At 47.7% G+C, this 25,043-nt stretch overlaps 1 protein-coding gene across 2 annotated transcripts in view; it reads right to left on the bottom strand.

Annotated features, from left to right (window-relative positions):
- Positions 1-25,043, bottom strand: part of lama5 (laminin, alpha 5) — a 324,952-nt gene that overhangs the window by 143,202 nt on the left and 156,707 nt on the right. For both annotated transcript variants that reach the window (XM_038803518.1, XM_038803519.1), the window contains exons 11-21: positions 20,725-20,784; positions 18,722-18,862; positions 17,704-17,841; positions 13,796-13,930; positions 10,966-11,100; positions 8,897-9,034; positions 7,428-7,474; positions 5,442-5,541; positions 5,187-5,239; positions 2,356-2,461; positions 437-539 (exon numbers count right to left, since the gene is read on the bottom strand). In XM_038803518.1, the coding sequence (XP_038659446.1) occupies positions 437-539; positions 2,356-2,461; positions 5,187-5,239; positions 5,442-5,541; positions 7,428-7,474; positions 8,897-9,034; positions 10,966-11,100; positions 13,796-13,930; positions 17,704-17,841; positions 18,722-18,862; positions 20,725-20,784 (1,156 nt within the window). The remainder of the gene's footprint in view (positions 1-436; positions 540-2,355; positions 2,462-5,186; positions 5,240-5,441; positions 5,542-7,427; positions 7,475-8,896; positions 9,035-10,965; positions 11,101-13,795; positions 13,931-17,703; positions 17,842-18,721; positions 18,863-20,724; positions 20,785-25,043) is intronic.

The raw sequence follows: 25,043 nt of genomic DNA, 5'->3' as shown, positions 1-25,043 counted from the left end.
ATTTTAGCATGGCCAATCCACCTAACCCGCACATCTTTGGACTGTGGGAGGAAACCGGAGCACCCGGAGGAAACCCACGCGCACACAGGGAGGACGTGCACACTCCACACAGACAGTGACCCAGCCGGGAATCGAACCTGGGACCCTGGAGCTGTGAAGCATTGATGCTAACCACCATGCTACCGTGAGGCCCCAACACGTTAGACATTAAAACGTTAAAACGTCTTTGTGGCTCTGTCCATTTACAGATGCAATGACCATCAAAAGTGACTATCATGCCCAGTATCATACCACAGTACTTCATGGTTACTGGTGTAAGTCCCATTTAAAACATGCATCCAATAATTTATGACCAAAAACGTGAATTGTGATTAAATATCAAAAGGAGATTGCTGGGCAGATACAAGAACATAGGAAATCTAGTTTTGATTCTTACCTGTTACATGCGCGTCCTTCGACATTCTGTCTGCACTGGCAACTTCCTGATCGATCAGCACACGTCAAACTACCCAATGAGCCTCCGATGTCACACTGGCAGCCTGCAGGTCCAACAAAAAATTAACGATAGTTGTGCTTGTAAAGCCTGAAATTGATACACGTCCCAACAAGCATCCTGCTTTATTGAACGCTTGATAACGCCAGCTCATTCTAAGTCTATCTGTTACAACAGTAACTGTTACAAGTTGACTGAGTTTCAGCTTTCCCAGGTTGATCCAAATTGTAGAACACGCAATGGGATTGCCACAGGCTGTGTTATAGTGAAGGTTGGTCACATTTGGGAGTTCGGAAGTTGGCAATACCTACAGGGAGAGTCCCAAAGAAATTTCACACTCAACTGGGTTTCCAGAACTTTGGATTATTCTGTTGAAGCAAACCATCCAACTCAACATTTTTTTTCCTCCATTCAATATGTTCTATTTTAGTGGAACAGTGATATCAGTTTAGATTGGAGCTGGAGGGGAGAAACAAGAGCTGGAAGATGGGATGAAGTTAAAAGAGCTGCAGACCACAGAACTGAAGGGCATTAAGGGAACATCTTTAAAAAATCACCCTCTTATTTCAAACACATAGCAGCTGCTAGTCTCAGATGTACAGTTGGTGCCCATGTGCAACGTACTGAGCTCTCCATCCTCTTGCTGTTGCTCTGGTTTCCTCCAGATGATTATGGATTACTTGCACCTGCAATGGGCAGGAGAGGGAATAACTGGCATTCTTGCATTGACCCCCCCGGCGTAGTAAAAAGGGCACCTGTATTGAGGGATGTCCAAAATCAATGGACCTTAGTCCCTTCACCCACCTCTCCTTTGCCAATAGACTGGAGAGAAGCAGGCTTCTGGACACCTCTCTTCAACTCACTGTGACACAGTAGTTAGGAATTGGACACGGTAACCTTGCGGTTACAGTTTTTAAACGGCATTGACCATTCCTACTGCAATGCTCACAGACGTTCAGCAACACATTTCCAACTTTCACTTTTCTGTCTCCCCAGAACTTGTGGGCACACGCCCCTACTGGTGCCGGGGGGTGGGACTCGTGTGTCGGCCGGGGCAGGGCGGAGTTCTGGTGTCCAGGGGGTCGCCTTTGGGGTGGAGTCACTATTCGGGGTGGGATCTGCCTCATGCATACGTGCTGTGAGGAAGGGACTGACCTGTAATTCCCGTGGTGGTGTGAGGGGGCAGGATACCCCTACTTGTCAGTGGAGGGGGGGGGATTTGTATTGTGGAGGGGAGGGGGCCAGCAACTGGATCTTTGTAATGGGACACCCACTCAAAATGGTGGCCTGTACGCCCGCCCCCCCCACGCATAGATTTGCATGGCAAAGGAGAGGGAATCGTTCTTTGGCACCGCTCCTAATGTCAGCGCACACCAGGAGCGATTCTACACCGGTGGGAGAACTCAGTCTCCCAAATGGAGAATCAAGCCCCCGGTTACCCCTTGGGAGATTCCTTGAAGCTCAGAAGAGCAGAGTGAGGAAATGCCCCTTGGACAAGCAGCCTATCCTATACTGAAGTGAGGGGGATACAGGTTACAGCGGTCTAACATTGTCAGCTGCTCTACGCTGTATTTTCCATCAACACGGATTTTCATTAATCCTTTTATCTGTCAGGTAATAACTCACTTCGAAAGCCAAACAAACCAGTCCCAGCAGCTGCCAGAGTTTATTTAGACTTTTACTCCAACAGCTTCAGGAGGTCAATGGAAACCACAGGCAAGAGATTCCGGCCTGACGTAACTAAAATTAAAAGGGCCAAAGAGGTCATACACCTCAGACCCCAGCTTGCGGTTCCTGGTGCTCATTTACAGCGCTGTTTAAATGCAAAGAAAAGCAGTCAAGCTGGGTAACGGGGAACTTACCTTGACAGCCCAAATAGTTCCTGTCATCGAGGTTATAGTATCCTGCTTTGCAAGTTGTACAATGGTGAGTGCAGACATTAGGCTTACAGAAACATTGGCCGTCACCCTACAAAGCAAAGAAGCAACATTACAGAGGCCGTCTTAAACAAAATCTTTGCATACTTAGGTGAGAAATATTTTCAATTGTGCACAAATGTCCACTTATTAAGGCAAATCGGCACATGCTGCAATTGTGTAATATTTTAAAGTATCTATATGAAAGGAATGGAAAGGTGATGCAAGATGCCTGTGAACAGAGAGACTCGCACACAAAATCCCCATGTTTAAATTATAAAGTTTGTGGCTGACATTCATCTGCTACCTCTCCGGTTATATGACTGCCTTCTGCAACCTCACACTTTTGACTCAAGATCAGATTCACCAATCAGTCCCTGTATTAGAACAATAGCCTGGCATCACTGTGAAGCTGGCTGTGATATAATTTTGTCTAGTTTTTGCTCCACGGTTTCAAGTCCAGTCGGAAAATTGCAGTTCGGGCTAACGGTGAAAACCGGCGCTTCCCTGCTGGGGAGGGAGACCAGAGAATGGGAGGGATTTGCTTCCACTGTGATTTTGTGCTTTTTGCCCAGAGAGGAAATACTGGCAACAGAAGAGGGCGTAAGTGCAACAAGCCACACAATTATATGAACCACTACAGAAAGTGCTGTACTACATTGCATCAACTGCAGCAGCTCACCATAACCTCCTCAAGGGCAGTTAAGGACGTGCAATAAGTGTGAGCCTCACCAGCGATGCTGACATCCCAAGTTCAAATTTTTTTTTAAAGTGCCACTCAGATGCCTTTACCGGTACAGACCGAGAGCATACATCATTTGGGTTCAATTTCCTGCTCCACACGGTTACAAATATTGCAAGATTTCACTGGCTCCTTCCAAACTATTGGGTTGCGATGAGAACCAAACTAAATATTTCAAATATGAACTAAAGTGAAGTGTGATTGGATCCATTATTATTATAACGGAACTTAGTTGCTTGTTATTTTAATCCATGAAGCCCCACCTGTTTTAGGAACCAGTCAGTTAAGTTGGAACCTTCAATAGGAAACTTATCTCTGTGATATCAGATACTTTATTTGTTCAATACATTTGCTCGATTGTCCAAGTGCAAAGGGAGGTCTGACCATGTGACCCTTTGGAGCCACAGAACAATTCCGCTATCTCAGTTGGCTAAATGTGTGGTGCCGAATAAGGCCAACTGCACGTAGTTCAACGACACAAATTTAAATTCCAGCACGGCAGCTGGGGTGAGTTTAATAGCAATTAATTAACACATCTGAAAATAAGTGCTCGTCTTGTTCGTGATAATTCCGGATTGCAGCACAAACGCTTTTCAGGGGAAATTCTGCTGTCTTTATCTGGTCTCCATGATGTGGAGATGCCGGCGTTGGACTGGGGTGAGCACAGTAAGAAGTCTTACAACACCAGGTTAAAGTCCAACAGGTTTGTTTCAAACACGAGCTTTCGGAGCCGTGCTCCGAAAGCTCGTGTTTGAAACAAACCTGTTGGACTTTAACCTGGTGTTGTAAGACTTCTTACTTTATCTGGTCTGGCCTACATGTGATGACGTGCTCACAGCAATCCACTATTGCAATCTTAATTGGCCATTGAAATGACCTCACATGCCACTCAGTTGCATCAAACCGCTGCAGAATGTCCCTACAAAGCATGGACTGCAGTGTTTTAAGGCGATGGCTCACCATCATCTTCTCAATGGCAATTGGTGATGGGCAATAAATATTGGCCGGTATTCTCCGCTCCCGTTAAAAATCGGGATGGCCGTCGTGAAATTGGCTGAGCTTCACGACAGCCTCGGGGCCCGCTCCCCGCACCTAATTCACCCCCACCCGGGGGTCTAGGAGCGGGCCCCCGTCGTTTCCGGGCACAGTCGCGGTGCTCCCGTCCAAATCGGGTCCCTAGATGCCCCAAACGGGCAGCTGGAGCCCGTTTCACGAATGCAGCGACCAGGTGTGGTTGCTGCCATGGTGAAACGGGCGTGAAGGGCTGGCCGCTCGGCCCATCGGGCTCGGAGAATCGCTGTTCGCCGTGAAAAACGGCGAGCGGCGATTTTTCCGAGCCGGGAGGGGCGGGGGCGGAGAGAATCACTGGGGGCGCCGGGGGGCGTAAAAAATGTCAGGAGGCCCTCCCACTATTCTCCCACGCCACGTGGGGAGCGGAGAATTCCACCCATTGGCTTTTCCAGCGACAGTCACATGCCAAGAATGAACACGTAAAAGACCAAGGGCATTTACAAACCTTTGGAGTCATATCAAAGAACTTGTTCAAGCTGAAGTCTGTGGAAAAGACTCAAATTGAACCCAGTGAGGATTATAGGGAAAGATTGAGCACATTTGGTGGTTGCACGTGATGAAAAAAAATTCAATTTCAGATGTGTACTAACTATAGGAGTATTCATTTTTAAAAATAAAATTTGAGGACCCAATTTAGTTTTTCCAATTAAGAGTCGATTCAGCCTGGCCAATCCACCTACCCTGCATATCTTTGGGTTGTGGGGGCAAAACCCGCGCAAACACGGGGAGAAGGTGCAAACTCCACACGGACAGTGACCCAGAGCCGGGATCGAACCTGGGACCTCGGCGCGGTGAGGAAGCAGTGCTAACCACTGCGCCAACGTGCTTCCCTATTAAAGAAGTATTCATGGAGGCCAAGGAAGTTACACAGGTTCAAATCCTGCAGTCCCACAATCAATTTTTTTCGGAGTTGACAGATATGGAAGGATTCTTTGCTGCACTGCATATTTCTGCTTTGACTAACCTGTAAGCACTCGGCAACACCATTTAATGTACCTTCGATATGGCACTGACAACCTGAAAATAAATATATATAGACACATATTAAGGTAGTTAGTGACTGACAACAGCACAATTCTGCAAAACTGCATTAAATCATGACATATATTAGATTCTATGCACTAAAAGTTAATTAATTCAGTTGGAAAAAACAATAATCAACATTGAAAAGAGCCCACCAATGTTAAACGTTGTACAGAGATATGAAGTGATTTCTTACTAGTACAGCCCCTTGGGTTTTCCGTTGAAAGATTCCAATAAAGAGGCTTGCACTTATCGCAGGCTGAACCTTCAACATTTGTCCGACATTGGCAAGAGTCCTGATTGGAAAAGATGCACAAATATCTCTGGTCACTTACGTCACATGCACTGCCTACCAGTAAAATTCTAGACTGGGTACATCAAGTACTAGCTTTCTTCAAACCTTGCAGCATTTCTGTCCCTACTCTTTCACTCAAAGTGGATTACATACCCTGAGCATCGACTAAATCTGAAATTCATTTATTGCTGGCCCCAATGGGTGAAGAATTCCAAGCAATTGTTGTGGTTTAATTCTCTGTCTTTTACATCAGGCGTCACACTAGCTGGTAGGTGGAAACAACTGTGGTATGTTGGAAATGCTATCATGATGTCTCCCAGGAGAATGGGAAAACTTGGGAGAAAGTGTATGGCAAGATCGTTGGACATTTTTCACAAGTTACTGAATATTTAAGCTTTGCCGAACAAACAACCTAACAGGGAAGCACAGTAGCACTGTCGCTTCACAGCGCCAAGGTCCCAGGTTCGATTCCCGGCTTGAGTCACTGTCTGTGCAGAGTCTCAGTTCTCACGTTCTCCCTGTGTCTGTGTGGGTTTCCTCCGGGTGCTCCAGTTTCCTACCACAAGTCCCGAAAGATGTGCTGTTAGGTAATTTGGACATTCTGTCCAAATACTCCCAAAGGGAGACAAAGTGCCGACGCCGGAGTGAAACCCGGAGTGTTTCACTCCGGCGTCGGAGACCGCTCCTCGCCCCCTATTCTCCCCCAGGGAAAAGAGTGCGTCTTTCAGAGGCGCCGGCCTGACGATCGGTGGGCACCGTTCGCGGGCCAGACCCCTCCTGAGCACGCCCCTGGTGCTCGGTCCTCCCTCCGCCCCCCACAGGCCCCACACGCAGCGGTCGCGCGATGTTCATGCCGGCAGCGACCAGGTGTGGTTGGCGCCGGCGTGAATCGGTCGGATTCTGCAGGTCGCTCGGAGAATCACAAAACGCGACACGCCGTTTTGGTGGGGGGGTTGGAGAATCGCGTGGGGGTGCCAGGGCGGCATGGCCTGAATCGTCTGCCACTCCCGTGATTCTCCCACCCGGCATGGGGGTCGGAGAATCGCGCCCCCTGTCTTCCCATTGTCAATGCTTGATATAATTGGGGTTTAAGGGGCAGGAAACAGGACTGCGGCCCACTTCACTGTATCTTTGATATCCAACGTTGCGATGGCAGCACCGGTTGGGCACTGGCTGGGGGTGCTGAGATTTAAGTTCAACCATCAGGAAATCTGCATGTAATTGATTAGATTGCTTACATATAGTAACAATTTATTTTTTAAACATGCAAGCCTTATGAACAGGGCAGAGGTTAGCGGGTAATACTACGCAGCAGTAGCAGACCCTTGAGGCCTCAGTCTCTATCCCAAATAATGATGGCATCCTTGGCAGGTGCCAGAAAGCCCAGCAAAATTATGTAAATTGCTGATAATATTCCCTCCTGACTCTGACAAATAGTAAACCAGCCCTGAAGGGCCGAGTCAGCAACCAAACACACAAAGCTCATTTTCGCGGTTTATGGTTTATGGAAGTCAAAAACTAAATTAGCTTTCAAAGCAACCTTAGAGGGAAACTTTATTCCCAGTGCGATTTGTATAACCAAAATTGTAAACACATTTAAGTTATTTACAGTTTTATTACGCATGGGAGGAATTTCAGTGACTTTGTAAATGCAAAGCTGTAACTGCACTCAAACAAGTCATGTTTCCCCTTTGAGGAAATCAGAGGAAATCTTTCCCTCCCCCAACAAAGCCATTAATATTCAGCAACGGGAGAAAACCTTTTTTCCTCCGCTACATTCCTGCCCCAGTTCATTTTCTGTCCATTCTATCAATGCTTTTAGAAATCATGTTTAGAATATAGAATATAATTATGATATCTCACTTGTAACAAATGCATATTACTTACAATATCAGAGGAGAGAGATGTGGAGCCTGCTGGGTCACAGGAAGCCACTATTGATAAATTTAGGAAAAAAAACGAGTGAGACCTTGAAAATACACCAATTCACCAGCACCTTTATCTACCTAATAACAGTGCCTACACTTCACTAGATATGAATCAGTTGGAGGATGTGCTCAGTGCTTTATAAATGCAAGGTCCTGGTTTTCTTTCAAAGTTAACTAATTGTGAAGTACAGAAAGTACATCTCTATTTTCTTATTCCTTCAAAGGATGTGGGTGTCCATCACTAATTTCCCCTCAGAAGGTGGTGGTGAGCCACCTTGTTGAACCGTTGCAGTCCACATGATGTAGGTACACCCACAGTGCTGTTAGGTTGGCAGTCCATGATTGTGACCCAGCGACAGTGAAGGAACAGTGATATTGTTCCAAGTCAGGATGATGTGTGGTTTGGAGGGGTACTTCCCAGGCATGTGCTACCCTTGTCCTTCTAGGTGGTAGAAATTGTGGGTTTGGAAGGTTCTATCCAAGGCACCTTGGAGCGTTCCTGCAGTGCAGCCTGTAGATGGCATACTCTGCTGCTACTGCGCATCGGTGGTGGAGGGGGTGGGCGCTGAAGCTGGTGCCAATCCAATGGACTTTGTGCTGGATGGTGTCAGGTTTCTTGCGTTGATGGAGCTGTACCCTTCCAGGCAAGGGGAGAGTATTCCATCACACTCCTGATTTGTGCCTTGTCAACAGGCTTTGGTTAAGGTAGGAGGAGAGTTACTTGCCACAGAATCCCCAGCCTCTGACCTGTTTCTGTAGCCGCAGCATTTTTACAGCTAGCCTAGTTCAGTTTCTACTCAGGATGTTGATTTGAACACAACTGAAGTGTGACACTTACATTTTGACAATGAGAAGAATTTAAACCATTGTGTTGAAAGAAAAACAGGATCGGAATTCTCCGGAATTGCCATTCACTTCTCCTGCTGGCAGGGCACCCCTGTCCGTGGGTATCCCGGCAATGTGGTGTCTTCAATGGGAAATCCCATTGACAAGTGGCGGGAGTATAGAATTCCACTTCCAGTTAACGGTTCACCGTGAGGAAACACGCGGCTCAGGGGATCGGGAAATCCAGCCCCAGGTGGCGCTGTGAATATAATGGGCACGATCCAAACAGCTCGCTACGGCGCAGCGTGGCCATTGAAAGCTGGGAAATCTCGATTCCAGGATCTACCCCGCTGGCAATGCCTCGTGAGATTCAACAAAATCTCGCAAGACCTTGTAATGTGAACCCCCCCCCCCCCAAAATTTCCCAGAGAATCCCGCCCAGGGCGTGGCTTCCCATCACTCTTCATAGTGAGAAACACTCCCCATTCCCATCACAAGACTTGGGGCTGGATTCCTTCCGCGGACAATGGAGAATCCTGCCTTTAGTCCCAGGTGGGAGAATTCCACTCACCGTGTGCGACAGAAAGCTATTCAACCCCTTACCTCGACAATCAGGAAATCCATAAGCTCCTTCAACACACGCGTCACAATGCAGCCCTGTCACATATGGGCGACAACTACAGCTCCCTGTTTCTTGGTCACAAGAATTAATATACGAGCCTTCCAGGGTACACCGACAAGCTGCAATAAAGAATCAACTGGTTAACGATAAGAATTTGCTCCATACAATTGTGCAAAATATCCTACTGTACATTGTGGACGCTTTCCTGTTTACAAAATAGACACCGAACTGTCAATATTTGACTGTGTGGACTCAGGGGTGGGGGAGATGGCGACCAAGTTCATCAAGAAGAAACCATCACGGAGCGCAATTGAGAACTGATTTTGAAATATGCACTCACAATCAGTCAATATTATTAATACAGAAAACAGGAATTTTTAAAAGCCACGTGTAGTTGCTTGCCAGAAATTAAGCAAGCATTTTTCTGCTGTCGAGGAATAAAACTGCAGAATTCCTCAGTTATTTTAACCATGATTGGAATTGAACTAGTATCACTCTGGAACCAAAGAGAAAATGCTGGAAAATCTCAGCGGGGGTCTGGCAGCATCTGTAGGGAGAGAAAAGAGCTAACGTTTCGAGTCCATATGACACCTTGTTAAAGCTAAAAGACAGAGAAAGTGGGAGATATTTATACTGTGGAGTGAGAATGAAAGATGAGTCATAGTCACAGAAACCCAAAAAGCAGGGAAACTAACATCAGAGGGTAAACAGTGACAGATGTAGGTGTGGGGAGAGGGGGAGGGGGAAAGCAAAGAGGAGAAAGAGTAAGGAAAGGTGGATACAATGGTGGGGGGTAAACATATAGAAAGAAAGACAAGAAAGAAATGGTAAAAGACAGTAAAAATGAAATGAGATGAAAACAAATGGGTCGAGGTGGGGGAGAGCTAATCTTCTGAAGTTGTTGAATTCGATGTTGAGACCGGAAGGCTGTAGCATGCCTAACCGGAAGATGAGATTTTGCTCCTCCAGTTTGCGTTGAGCTTCACTGGAACATTGCAGCAGGCCAAGGACAGACATGTGGGCATGGGAGCAGGGTCTTGTGTTTAAATGGCAAGCAACGGGAAGGTCAGGGTCCTGAATACGCACAGACCGAAGATGCTCAGCAAAGCCATCACCCAGTCTGGGTTTGGTCTCTCCGATATAGAGGAGACCACATTGGGAGCAGCGAATGCAGTAGATCAAATTGAAAGAGGTGCAAGTGAAATGCTGCTGAACCTGGAATGAGTGTTTTTCACTCTGGAGCTGGTTTACCTGGCTGGGAATATGTTCTGGGATATTTACTGCTGATTCTGGTAACTATATCACTCAAACCTTTCCCTGCATTCTTTTGTGTTCCTCCACCCCAGCAAGCACCCTTCACTCACTCAACTCTGATTCTCCGTTTGTTTCCCAACTTGCCCCTCTCCTCCCAGCCTTCAGCCAATACCTGACATTATTGAACTTTCCATCTAAACCTGGGCTGGGATTTTCTGAAATCCAGGCCAAGTGTTGACACTGGCATCAAAACCAGCGCGAGTGACACCGGCGTCAACGGGCCTCCACGCTCGGCGCCGAAAGCCGACGCACCTCCGCCATGTTGCCCGGGGGCTGGCGCGGGTCCGCACATGCACGTGGGTTGCCGTCTCCGTGCCGGCCACCGGGCAACATGGCGGAGTCCTACAGGAGCCAAGTGGCATGTAAAGTTTTAAATTATGGGTTTGTTGCAGTCAGCCCACGTCTGATGAGTGAATAAAACAAAAAGGCACAACATTACAGCTAGTTTCCTGGCACCACCTTGTCTCCGGGCTATTTTCCCAGAGGACAAGGTAAAGGAAAGAGTTGCATGTTGAGAAAGTGTTAATTGGTTGCATACTGTTTTTTCAAAAAAATGAATAGTCGTCACATGGAAGCGGTACACTTTTAGCATTATTTACCACACTCTACTAACCTCACCTAAAGCCCCATTCTGAGTTTTACACTTCTGAAATGGGAAGTTCTAAGTTCTGCCTGTGAGCTGACGGGTTTGGGTTCACCTCATAATGAGTTAAACAATATTTAGTAGGTTCCTCACGTGTGCAGCTGGGGTATCCGTAGAAACCTGGTGCACACTGGTTGCACGTGGGGCCCGAGTAGCTGGGATGACACTGGCACTGGCCTGTAGATCCACAGAGGTTGTCCACCGATCCTCGATCATCACAGGAACAAGCTAGTGAAAGAAGGCAAACCAGTCTGAAGTTAGAATAGAACCATATAATTCCTACAGTGCCGAAGGAGGCCTTTCAGCCCATCGAGTCTGCACCAACCCTCTGAAAGAGCACCCTACAGAACCCCCCCCCCTCCCCCCCACGCCATCTCCATAACCCCACAACTCCATTTAAACTGCACAGCTTTGGACACTAAGGGGCAATTTAGCATGGCCAATCCATCTAACATGCTTATCTGTGGATTGTGGGAGGAAACCGGAGCACCCGGAGGAAACCCACACAGAGACGGGGAGAATGTGCAAACTCCACACAGTCACACACAGTCACCCAAGGTCGGAATTGAACCCGTGTCCCTGGGACTCTGAAGCAGCAGTGCTAACCACTGTACCACCGTGCAACCTCTTGAAGCACAAATATGCAATTTGGAAAAAGACGGCAATCTGTGTAATGCAGGAGGAGTGTATCAGTGTTGCCAGTGATGGGGACGTTTGGGGTGGGGATCTACGATTGGTACATGGTCGATGGGGTGGTCTACTCCCTCGTGCATGCTGTCTTCTTTCAACATACTTCATAGCCATGGGAGCCTGCTCCGCTTTGCATGATTTTCTATGATTCGCACCCGCTCTTAACACTTCTGCCATTTATCATTCTCCTGCTCTCCTCCTACTCTTAATAATATGAGGCTGGCCCCAAACCATCTTAACTTCCTATTTAACCAGAGTGGGTTTTAACCTGTCCTCACGATGCGGGTCAATAACTCTGGCCTTTAAATCTAGAAGAACAGAATACACGTGGGTAGAAATCCAGTCATAAGAATCCTGTGTTGGACCACACCTGGAGCTTTTAGTGTGACCACACCATTGGGAGGATAGGCTTTGTGGGGAGCACTGTGTAAACATCCCACAATAATCCTTGGACTGCAGGAGTTAATCTCCAAGGAGAACTATGGCCGTGATTCTCCAACCCCCACGCCGGGTGGGAGAATTGCGGGAGTGCCAGGCGATTCACCCACGCCGCCCTGGCATCCACACGCGATTCTCCCACCACCCCCAAAATGGTGTGTCGATTCTCCGGCCCGGATGGGCCGAGCGGCCTGCCTAATCCGACCGGTTCACGCCAGCGCCAACCACACCTGGCCGCTGCCGACGAGAACAGCGCGCGACCGCTGCATGTGTGGCCTGTGGGGGGCGGAGGGAGGATCGAGCACCAGGGGGGTGCTCAGGAGGGGTCTGGCCCGCTGATCGTTGGGCCGGCGTCTCTGAAAGACGCACTCTTTTCCCTCATGTCCTCCATGTCTTGAGGGGCGGAGGACGGCAACCGCGCATGGTTGAATGATGTGGCTGGCGGCGCCACTTCGACGCGGGCGCCAAGGTCCGGCGGCGAGATTGACGCGCCGCCGGTACTAGCCCCCTGGGGGTGGGAGAATAGGGAGCGAGGAGCGGCCTCCGATGCCGGAGTGAAACACTCCGGTTTTCACTCTGGCGTCGGCACTTTTGTCTCCCTTTGGGAGAATCGCACCCTATATTCCCTGGAATTTAGAAGGTTAATGGATGGTTTGAACAAGGATTCACACCATTAAGGGGAACAGATCGGGTGGACAGGGAGAAACTATTCCTGCTCGTTGGGGAATAGTCTAAAAATTAGAGCCAGGGTCTTGCAGAAGTAAAATGAGGAAACACTTCTACACAAAAAGGATGGTAGATGTTTGGAACTCTATTTTGCAAACAGCCACTGAAACTGAATCAATTATTAAATCGATCGATCTCAGTTAAAATGATCTTCAACCCGATTCGGAACCGGGCAGAAACATTAAATGCTTCTCTTTGGGCGGTATGCTGGTGCAGTGGTTAGCACTGTTGCCTCACAACGCCGAGGTCTCAGGTTCGATCCCGGCTCTGGGCCACTGTCCATGTGGAATTTGCACATTCTCCCCGTGTCTGCGTGGGTCTCACCTCCACAGCCCAAAAGATGTGCAGGGTAGGTGGATTGGCCACGCTAAATTACCTCTTAATTGGAAAAAAATTTATTGGATACTCTAAATTTATTTTTTAAAAATAAAATAAAATGATCTTTAACAAAGTCAAGGGAAATAAGTTGGGTTACAGATCGGTCTTGATCTCAGTAAATGGTTTTAACAGGTTCAACTATCTAAACTGACTACTTCTGTTCCTATATTTCTAATTTAAATATGTTAATGAGGTTGTGCACCGTGTATCTCAGTGGTCATGAAAAGCAGGGAAGCGAAAAATGCCAATCGAGCAGGAGCATGCTTTTTATATTGATGCTCGTGGGCCAAGAGGGCCAAGAGTTTCACCCCCTCAGCAGCCCCCCTTGCTAACTTTCTGTGACTGGCTTCCTCACGTCATCATGCTCCACTGCTGATCCCCCCCCCCCCGCGCCATTCTCCAAGTGAACCCCCAGTTCCACTCCCTCCACTCTTAGATCTTTCCCTCCCTACCTCCCTCTCTCAGCTGCGACATTGCCCCACAGGCCTTCCTGCCTGACAGCCAGCTAGCCAGCCTCTCAAAATTGGCTGCCATTGGGGAAACGGAGAAATAATATTAAAAAGAGACCCTGGAGGACCTCCACGTTTCCCCCTACTTCCAATGAATATTGGAAGATGTAATACTTCCAATGGAAGATGAATATCGGTCAATGTAATACTTTGCCAAGATCACCTGGCTGAAGAATGCTAACCGTGGCAACGAGGGTAGGAATGGAAGCCAACAGCGCATTGATCACAGCGAGCTCCGTCGAACTCCGGCTTGCACAGGCACTGTCCAGAATGATCGCAAACCTCGGGCAAGCTGCCAGCAATGCTGCAGCTACACACTGTAAGAGCGAGAGGAGAAAAATATATATTACACTTTGAACATGCTTCCTCTGGAGCTTTAGCAGTTGTGTCCATTTTCCAGCTAGCATTTAGACCTGGGAATTAAAGGAGGACAGGGGCTCAACCTCAGATTCTCGGCAGTCAGTTTTAGGCCCAAAGCCTTCTTCAGAGGTAACATTAAAGCAAGCTAATGCATCTGAGCTTTCTGAGTAGGTATGTGTTCATAAGGTAAGAAAACATACTTTGAAAGAAGGAAAGAGTTGTATTTATCTCACATTTGACTGCCAAATGTCTTGGCAGAGCCTGCAAATGCTCTACACCCAATGCATTACTTTGAAGTACATTAACTGTTGTAACGTAAGCAAACACAATGGGCAGAGAGCTGAAGGTCTAAAACACTTTAGGCAGAGGAGGGAGGGAGAGATTGTACAAAGTATCAGGCATCTGACAAAAGTTTTCCAATCATCTGTTTCAAGCATGAATTAAGATAATCTGATTCTGGCCATCTTCTGGTTTTGGTAGCATGGTAAACCTCCCGAAGCTGGTTTGAGGTTTACCACAGTTCCTGTTTTCAGCGATGCTTAACAACACTATCTCTATCAGTTGAGCAGAGATCGGTTCAGAGGTCTGGCTTTGGATTGTGATTGATGACACACGATAAACTCAACCCCTTCACTGTTGGTAAATTATTAGACTGCTTCTCCAACATCCAGTGCTAAACGAGCAGTAATTTCCTCCGATTAAACATGGCTAGCACAGTGGACTAAACAGCTGGCTCGTAATGCAGAACAAGGCCAGCAGCGCGGGTTCAATTCCCGTACCGGCCACCCCGAACAGGCGCCGGAATGTGGCGACTAGGGGCTTTTCACAGCCTACTTGTGACAATAAGCGATTATTATTATTATTATTATTAAACATTGGGAAGATTGAAGCCATTGTTTTTGGACTCCACTTCAATCTCCATTCCCCAACTATTGACTCTGTCCCTCTCCCTGGCAACAGTCTGAAATTAAGTCAGTCTGTTTCTAATTGTCGTGTCACCTTTGATCCCAAGATGAGCTTCCGATGTCATACTTGCCCATTTCCACTTCTGCACCTTCTGCCGACTTCGCTCATCTCAGCTCATCTGCTGATGAGACCACATCAGTACCTGTAGACTCAACTACTCCAATACCCTCTGCTATGTTCTTGTGGTTGGCCAGTAGGACTAATGCACAGAAGAATGTCTAGTTGTTGACTAGTTAAGAGTGTTTTATTATAAAATAAATGCATGGTAAAGATAATTATGAGAAATATATTACAAACTCCTACTATTGATAAATTATCCACGAGCTACTGCAAGTATGACTATCCACTAACACGACTAACTCCCAACTCCTCGAGGTACAGAGTCACATGGTAGATTTACACCGCCACCTGCTGCGGAGGTTGTTTACATCATTATATTCATGATAGCTTATGCATATCATCTCACCCTCCTGCCCGGTTTCCCACATTTTACCTTATGTAAACATGGGAACATTCAAAACTCTGTTGCCCATGTCTTAGTTCACAGCCTTTCTCATTCCCCCTGAGCTCACCGACTTCCATTGACACCGGGTTAAGTAACCACACAGTTATTAAAATTCTCATCCTTGTTTTCAAATCCTTCCGTGGCTTTGCCCCTCCATACATCTATAATCTCCTCCAACCCCCACAACCCTCCAAGGTATCTAATTCATTACAATTCTGGATTGTAACGAGTGGACGTGCAGAGGATGTTTCCATTTGTAGGAAAAACTAGAACCAGATCACACCATCTCAGACTAAAGGGACGATCCTGTAAAACTGAGATGAGGAGGAATTTCTTCAGCCAGAGGGTGGTGAATCTGTGGAACTCTTTACCACAGAAGGCTGTGGAGGCCAAATCATTTAGTGTCTTTAAGACAGAGTTAGATAGGTTCTTAATTAATAAGAGGATCAGGGGTTATGGGGAGAAGGCAGGAGAATGGGGATGAGAAAATATCAGCCATGATTAAATGGCGGAGCAGACTGAATGGGCCGAGTGGCCTAATTCTGCTGCTATGCCTTATGGTCTTATGGATTCCTGGGCACCCTGATTTTAATTACAGGCTATGACTTCAGTTATCTCGGCCTCAAGCTCTGAAATTCCCTCCTTCCATCTCTCTGCCTATCTGCCTTACTTTCTCCTTTAAGTCACTACTTAAAATCTACCCCCTTGACCAACCTTTTGATTGCCTGAGCTCATATTTCTTTACATGCTTGGTGTCATAATGTGTCTTATAATAATCCTGTGAAGCATTTGAGATGTTTCATTGTTAAAGATGCTATATTGAATAATTATCAGGCAATGATATGCCAGGAGTGACAGATCTAGAACTTCAGGTACCAGCAAGCAGTGAAGGGCTAGGGGTAAAAGGAGTGGCTGGTTTCTTTTTTCTCTTTTTTGGCCCCCACAAACACGATGGACTGAATGGCCTCTTTCTGCAATATTACCTTCCCCCAGTTCCATGGCTACTGGCTGCCCTTTAAGCGTCAGGAGGATGGTCACAGCGTGGAGATGGGGTGGGATGAAGTGGAGCTGTTTGGGGAAAGGGGTAGTGGGCAGGGATTTTTTAAAAAATAAATAAATTCAGAGTATCCAATTCATTTTTTCTCCAATTAAAGGGCAATTTAGCGTGTTCAATCCACCTACCTTGCACATCTTTGGGTTGTGGGGGCGAAACCCACGCAAACACGGGGAGAATGTGCAAACTCCACATGACAGTGACCCAGAGCCGGGATCGAACCCGGGGCCTTGGTGCCGTGAGACTGCTGTGCTACCACTGCCCCACCGTGCTGCCCTGTGGGCAGGGATGTTGAGTTCCTTTCAGGTAGAGAACTCCCTTCGCTCATGGAATGGCTAAACTATAACTCAAGAACTCTAGCCACATAATGATGTGGCTCCTAATTTTCTTAGTGTTTGGGAGGCGTCTAGTAGACGTTGTGTAGACCATGCTGGACCTCTTGAGTATATTTCAGGTCTCGGGCATCTGCTCCAGTTTCTGGCACCTACCATGGGATGAGAATCTAAGTGTTCATGCTCTCATCAAACTCTTCAAAAGTAATTAATTGGCTGAGAAGTTCTTGGGGATCATTTGAGAACATGAAAATCACTTTATAAATGCAAGTTCTTCCTTTGATCAATAAATCTGCACCTCTAGCTTATTAACTGCTAATATATGGGGTTGGATTCTCCACCCCGCCGTGCCACACTTCTGTTTCACCCCGCCAGCGGGATGCTCTGTTACGCCGACCGGTCAATGGGGATTTCCCATTGTGGGGAAACCCCCGGGCTACCGACAAAATGGAGCATCCCGCTGGCAGAGAATCCAGCCCATGATTTATAGCTATGAAAACCATTTAATTAACAATTCATTTTCTGAAAATATTTAACAAGTACACATACGATTTTCCACTGGGTGCCTTGGGCGTGTTTTAAAAGAATAATTTACCAGATGTAGGTGTGGCTGGTTAGGCCAGCATTTATTGCCCATCCCTAGTTGCCCTTCAGACGGTTGAAGATGGCAATTTTCTTGTATATTCATCCACTGATAGTAATGTATATTTTTAGCTCTGCTTATTCTCAGTGTATCAACCAGAGGCTTATTTTAATATTTAGTGTTTGAAGATAATTTTGGAACCTAAATTATGGTGTTTTATTTCATTATATTTCCTGTATTTTTCCACCTGCACAGAATAGTACAAGTTGGAAACCTAAGCACGGACTCACGTTGGCAGAGTGGGTAGTTAAAGTAGCCTGGAGCACACTGGTCACAGTAGAAACCCTCAAATCCTTGTCGGCAAAAGCATTGTCCAGTCTCTTCATTGCAGCTCCCGCCAGTAACGCCTGGGCCCAAACAGCGACACGCTACAATCATAAAACAATGAGAATTACAGCAAGCATTGGATAACTCAACTGTCACAAAGCCCTACTGACAACTGTGAAAATGTTGGATCTCAAAGCTATACAGCAAGTTACCATTTTGTTGTCCATGGGCCAGGTAACTACACTGTGCACTTCACTGGGATGAACTATAGGGCTGGATTCTCCCGCTCCGCACAGCGTAAGAACACCACCGGCGAGACGCCGACAATGGAAAAATCCATTGACCTCAGGCGGGATTCTCCGGTCGGCGGGCGAGCGCAGCCAAAGAACCACGCCCATAATATCTCCAGTGATGCTGAAGTAAGCCATGACTTAGGATTCTCGCTTGCGTTTGCAAATACCATGGTCTCACCCCTCCCTATCTTTCTAACATCCTCTAACCCTACAAGCCTCTGTGATCTCCAAGTCCAGCCTCTTCCACATTCCCTATTTCCTTCACAACACTACTGGTGGCCGCATCGTTAGCTGCCCAGGCCTTAAGCTCTGGAATTTCTAACCTAAACCTCGCTGCCTCTCTCTCTCTCCTTTTAGACGTTCCTTCAACCTAACTCTTTGGCTTTCGGACACACGTCCTAATAATAGCTTGGTGTCAAATTTTATTTGACAATTCTCCAGAGGAGCCCGTCGGAACATTTTGCTACGTTAAACACGCCTTAAAAATGCAAGGTGTTGTCGTAAATGTTAGAGCAAGACAAAGTAACTTTCGCTTTTTTTCTCGGCATGCAAGATTTCCCCCAACACCACCCCCGCTCCATTATTTCCAATTTTAAGGCAGATTCCCCCAAATCCCAGACAAAACCAGAGTGAGATGCTAAGTGACAGCCGAGCAAACGGCAAAGCTCTCCTTTCAGGGGTAACTTACGCTGGCAGTTTGCTCCAAAGTGACGAGGCAGGCACTGATTACAGAAGCGGCCGGTAAAGTTTGGCTTGCAGCTGCAGCGCCCCGTGTTCAGGTCTGGCTGGCAGTCATTGTTCAGGGTTCCCGCTGTACTGCAGTCACAGTCTAAGGTAAAGAGAAACACAGTTCGGCCATGTGTACAAGCGAACAGAATCAGAACACCCAAAAGTCCCCATCTCGCTCCTCCTTACAGAATCATCACTTAGTCCCACTGAGTAAGTAATTTCACACTCAAGGCTGCACATTCACATGCGTTGGGCCTAATTTTCCATTACAAGCTAAAAGTAATGTTGGAGTGAAATACTGTCTTTCCTTAAATTAAAGTTAGATTCCCTACACTATGCTCAGTTATACAGACCAAAAGCTGCACAGTTTCAAAGTACACACATTTTGCCCTTCAAATCCATGCCAGTGTTTATGCTATGCACAGGTTCCCTCAAATGACTTCACCTAGTCCCGTCAACATACCCTTCTATTCTCTTCTCACTCATATTTTGAATCTAGCTTCCCTTTAAATGCTATTCATCTCAGCTACTCCTTCTGGTATTGAGTTGTACTTTCTAACCACTTTCTGGGTGAATCCTTCATTGTATTTATTAGTGACTACTTTTTTCCCCTGTAAGGCCCCTATGTCTCACCCTCAAGCGAAAGCATAATCTCTATGGCTACCCTATCAAACCCTTTACTTATTTTAATGATCTCCACTAGGTGATCCCTCAGGTTCAACTCTCATCCTGTGCAGTTTCTCGATTTCAGCCAAAGAAACACCAGGCTCTTCAATTCACCAGACCACTGCTTGGTTAGGGAGACATTAATTGGGCTCTACTCCAGATCTCAATTTAGAAAACCATGCTACAGAGGGTACAAGCTTGTTTACACATGTTGGTGGGATTATGTTGTGATGACCAGCAATACTGAATCGATTACTCAGTGTTGAGGCCCGCGCATGAAGAATGGTTGTTTGGCTTGGCTATTGCCAATGTCTCTGAAAGGTCAGGAGAGGAGAGGAGAAAACTGAGGAAAAATGTCCATTTTTCCATTCAAGTTGGAAAGCCATAGCCAGAATTGATCAATACTGGTTTAAAAAAATCTTGGAAAATTTCACGTACCCAAGGATTTATTCAGTTACCTTAATTCAGACTTCTCTAACTATTTCTCTGCATATTTCTAATTGCATACAGGTGGAACTGTGGAATTCTGGTGCCCAAAGCACACAAGAGAATTCCAAACTCCCACATATTAAAAGCTGAACATGACTTATTAAGTAGTTGTAAACCATTGGACACCACTGATGTACTTGTCTATCAACTGATAAGCAAATACATTGAATAGCAAACGAAGAAATGCAATTTTAACTGTTACGGTTAGGTTGACGCTCCCTGCAGTAATGCAAGAAAGTATCAGGGATTCCTCGATTTCTGCTCACGTGGTCCAGAGGTATCAGTACTCAAAGGTCAAGAAATCTCTACTGTGTTGCATTTTGTGCTATCTTGATTTACCTGTAAAAATGTTCCTCTTCCCACTTCTCTCCCCCACTGACCCACAGCTCCAGATGATTGTGTAAAAGTGTAAGTGTAAAGTCACTATCATCCCAGTAGACCACAGGCTGCTTTCTCCTTTGAGGGGGAGAGCTGACTGGTGGTGGTTTAACCTGAGATTCACCACGCCTCAGGCGAGGGGCAAGGTTGAGAAGGCCTTCATGAATAACCCCAGAACCCCCGGTCCGGGAATTGAACCCACGCTGTTGGCCTTGTTCTGCATCATGAACCAGCTGTCCAGCCAACTAAGCTAAACCAGCTAAACCAGCCAACTGACCTAAACCTCATTACCCATCTGAAATAGAAGCTACGGCCACTTTTCTGTATCTTTAGAGTCATTGTATCACCCGTGAAACACAATTAAAGCTGCAATATTATATGGAAATTGGAACAAAGCACATGTTACACCTTTAACGTCCAGTGACTTACTTATTATTTTTCCTACGTGAATCAGAGCCCCTGTGGATTGTGTAGGATCTACTGGCAAAGCTGTTGAACAAAACACAGTTTAATCAACCCATCAATTATCTTCTGATCAAAGTCAGGTCAAAAAGAAGACTGAAGCCCAGTTTCAGACAAACCTTTCATTTTGAACTTATTACATGTATTTCTTTAACAAAGGATTGTTTTCTGCTGGATCTTTGGTTTGCAATCAGAGAGCTAAAGACTGTCCTCAGGGAGAATTGGATGAACAAAGCAAAAATACAGTAAACAAAAAAAGCAGTCTTTGTCTTGTTCCTTTTTAAATCTGGTCATAAACTATTTGCTAAGTCCAGGAGCAGGTCAACCTCAAATTCGTATTTGGATAGGTACAGGGTGCATGGAAAATTATAAAATAATTGACTACTATATTTGTTTTAAATCAGTCTGAGTGTGCAGAAATAAAAGTTTGGAATTATATATCGCCTTTCACAACCTCAGGATGTCTCAATGTACTTTTATGAAAACGAAGGAACTTTGAAGAGGAACTGTTGTAATGTAGGAAACCTGGTGGCCAACGTGTACATAGCAACCCCCGATAAATAATACGCAACGGCCAGAATATATATTTATATTGTCTAAAAACATGATGTTGATCAAGGGATTAATATTGGGCAAGACATTGTTGATAACTCCCCTGCTCTTCTTGAAATAGTGTTCTTAGGGCAGCACGGTGGCACAGTGGGTTAACCCTTCTGCCTCACGGCGCCAAGGTCCCAGGTTCGATCTCGGCTCTGCGCCACTGTCCGTATAGAGTTTGCACATTCTCCCCGTGTCTGCGTGGGTTTCGCCCCCACAACCCAAAAGATGCGCAGGGTAGGTGGATTGGCCATGCTAAATTGCCCCTTAATTGGAAAAAATTAATTGGGTACTTTCAATTTATTTTTAAAAAAATAAATAGTGGGCGGGATTCTCTGAGCCCCGCGCCGGGCCGGAGAATCACCGCAACCGCGCCCTGACGCCGGCACGCGATTCTCCGAGGAGCGGGGAATCGGCGCCGTTTGCACCGGTGCGTTTGGCGCGCCGCCGGTCGTTGCCTGCTGTCCGTGGCCGGGCCGCCAATTCTCCGGCCTTGATGGACAGAGCGGCTGCACGGAAATGGCAAAGCCCCACCGGTGCCGTCCACACCTGCTCGCAGCTGGCGGGAACTCTGCGGGCAGGGTCAGGGGGCGGTCTGTGGGGGGGGAGGGGGGGCTCCATCACCGGGGGGTGCCTCCGATGGGGTGTGGCCCGTGATAGGGGCCCACCAATCGGTGGGCCGGCCTCTCCAGCCCCGGCCCTATTTTGTTACGCGGCCGGCTCCTGAACCCCTGCGCCAAGTTCCGTCGGGGCCGGCACGTTGAGGAAATCCCCATGCATGCGTGGGTTGGAGCGGTGCCACTGCGCATGCGTGGGTTGGCGCGGTGCCCAGTTAGCACCGGAAAGGGAGGCTGGTGCGGCGTGAACTCCTGCAGCGCTGTGCCGGCCCCCTGTGGGGGCCAGAATTGGTTGTGCCCGTGCCTTTTCACGCCGTCGTGAAATGCGACGGCGTTCATGACGGCGCGGACACTCTGCCTCCATTTCGGAGAATCTCGTCCAGTGTTTGTATCTCTGCATGTTAGATGTGGGTGTCGCTGGCCAGGCCACCATTTGTTGCCAATTCCCAATTCCTAATTGCCCTTGAGAAGATGGTGATGAGCTGCCATCTTGAACCGCTGCAGTTCATGTGGTGTAGGTACACCCGCAGCGCAGTAGGAGGAGAGTTCCAGGTTTTGACACAGCCAAACCTGTTTTTTTTAAGTTATTCTTTCAAAGAAAGGCCAGGATTTGTGTCATAGGATCTTCTACGTCCACACACCTCCTCTAATTCAGCAGTCTCTCATTTCAGTATTGCATCGGCGTATCGGCCAAGACCTCGGTGTTCAGGGAGTGGGAAACCATTCATTCTGACCTCAGAGGTGAGTGTCAGCAATAGGGCCACAGTGGACTTCTGAAATAACAGTTTCCCATTATCTGTTGCATAAAGTATCGTGCGCATACACTGTTGTTGCATTACTCCAATACACTCCATTCTTTTATTAGACATATTTTGCCCCTTGTGTGTCGTGGGACAGTTTACATTGAAAATGTTTTATTAGGCTGTGTTCATTCCTGTTGGAGAGAAACGTTAAATTCATATTGAGTGCCTGATCGCAAAATTAATTCAGCTCAAAATCTGCACTGACACAAAGTCTCATTCAGCTGGTCTACATGTAAGAAGCAATGGGGCACAAACACAGCCAGTGTCACCGCTATCCCTTTTGGTGAGCAGCAGTCGATGAAATTCCTGCTCCACGGGGGCTTTACCGCCATCAAGTGTCAGTATTTGCTCCTTGGTAGCACTCTCACCTCCCATTCAGAAAGTCATAGGTTTGATCTGCATTCCAGGCACTGACAACGCTGTCAGTACTGAGGGACCATCCGCCCTACTGTCAGAGGTGGATAAGACATCAAACTGTACCTCAACCCAATCTGCACTTCCAGATATATATTAAAAAAGGGCACGTTTTGGAGTTGCCCTGGTATGCTAACCAGCATCTATCCCATAACCCACATTATGAGTGGAATCTTGTGGAGGCGACAGGGGTCTTGGCTGCTGGCTAGGGGAAAGCGGAGGAGACCCCGTCACTTCTTTTTAGGGAAGGATTGTGCATCTTGTAACACTCAGGCTCTTGAGAGGTCAATAGTGGGCCTTTTCCCAGGATCAAGGACCCCCAGGGGCAGAAGTCCTGTCTACCAATCAGAGTCAGGCAGCTCTATTGTATGCAGCAATACCACTGGGGGAGGCGGAGGCGATGGGAGGAAGGTCAGCAAGGGCATGGGGTGGGTTCCGACAGCCTAATATTCCCCAAGTTGGGTTTTTTGATCGGGCACTGAGTGCCAGGGTGTTCCCTGCCTGCCTGTTGCTGGATTAATACCAGCAGCCGAGAGGTGAGGCTCTTAAGCGGGCTTAATCGGGGTGGAGGTGGGAATGTGACAGGATCTCTAACCAACTTCCTCCCACCTGATTAAATGTCGCCCACCCACCAAACCCGCTGTGGGGGGAGCTTGCAAGGTTCTTCCCAAGCACAACCAGACACTGGGATACACTTGTGGCATTTTGCGGGATCTTGCTGTGTAAAATTCAGAAATGGCTGTTCCCCAAATTACATGTGCGATTCCATTTCAAAAGTGGCTACTTGCACAATACTTCGGGAATTCTCAAAGTGGTAACTGCTGTTCTTTCATTTCACCAGCAGACAAGCTGTATTGTGAAGAGAGGCTCTGGTGTCGTCAGTGAAATCAAGAAAAGAGTGGTAATCGTGGGCGGGATTCTCTCATCCTAAGGCTAAGTGTTGGCGCCGTCGTAAACACCGTCGCGTTTCCCGACGACGTCAACATGGCCTCAGGATGGGCAATTCTGGCCCCTACAGGGGGCCAGCACGGGGAGCGGCCCACGCAGCTCCAGCTGCTGATCCCGGTGTCAACTGGGCGCCTTGGGGTCCGCGAGTGCGCAGCAACCTCGGCGTCAATGCGCGCACGCGCAGTGGCTCCCTTCTCCGCGCCGGCCCCAACACAACATGGCTTAAGGCTACAGGGGTTGGCACGGAAGAAAGGAGGCCCCCAGCCCGAGAACCGCCACGCTGATTGGTGGGCCCTGATCGCAGGCCAGGCCACAGCGGAGGCCCCTCCGCGGTCGGAACCCCCCCCCCCCCCCCACACCCTACCCCCCCCCCCTCACACCCCCAACAGACAACCCCAGACCCTTCCACTCCGAGGTCCCGCCGACTAAGAGCAAGTTAGAACGGTGCTGGCTGGGCTAGGGTTTTTTGGTACGGCCGCTTGGCCCATCCCGGGCAGAGAATCGGGGGGGGGGGGGGGGGGGGGGGGGGCGGGGGGGGGGGCTGTAGAGCGGCCCCTGGCCAGCGCCGTGCTGACTGCACCGGCGCAAATGGCACCGATTCTCCACTCTGCGGAGAATCGCGTCGGGGCGGCGTGGCGTGATTTGCGCCGAGCGCAGCGATTCTGCGGCCCATCCCTGGGCTGAGAGAATCCCGCCCCCGAGGTCCAAACCGAGCTGGATCAAACCAAACTATATATTGATCACAGTGGAGGGGTCTAAGAATCCTTTAGAAACATCTGCACCAGGTGCAAGTGTGAGTCAACCTGGTGTGGGCCCTGAAACCTGCTGTGAACACCTCCCCTCACCACCTCGTAGATTTATCTCTACCTTAAGACACTGCCTTTAACAGAAAGCATTCTTCAATCTC

The sequence above is a fragment of the Scyliorhinus canicula genome, chromosome 7, assembly GCF_902713615.1.
Source record: "Scyliorhinus canicula chromosome 7, sScyCan1.1, whole genome shotgun sequence".
Taxonomy (NCBI): Eukaryota; Metazoa; Chordata; class Chondrichthyes; order Carcharhiniformes; family Scyliorhinidae; genus Scyliorhinus; species Scyliorhinus canicula.
This window is presented reverse-complemented; position numbering and strand designations above follow the sequence as displayed.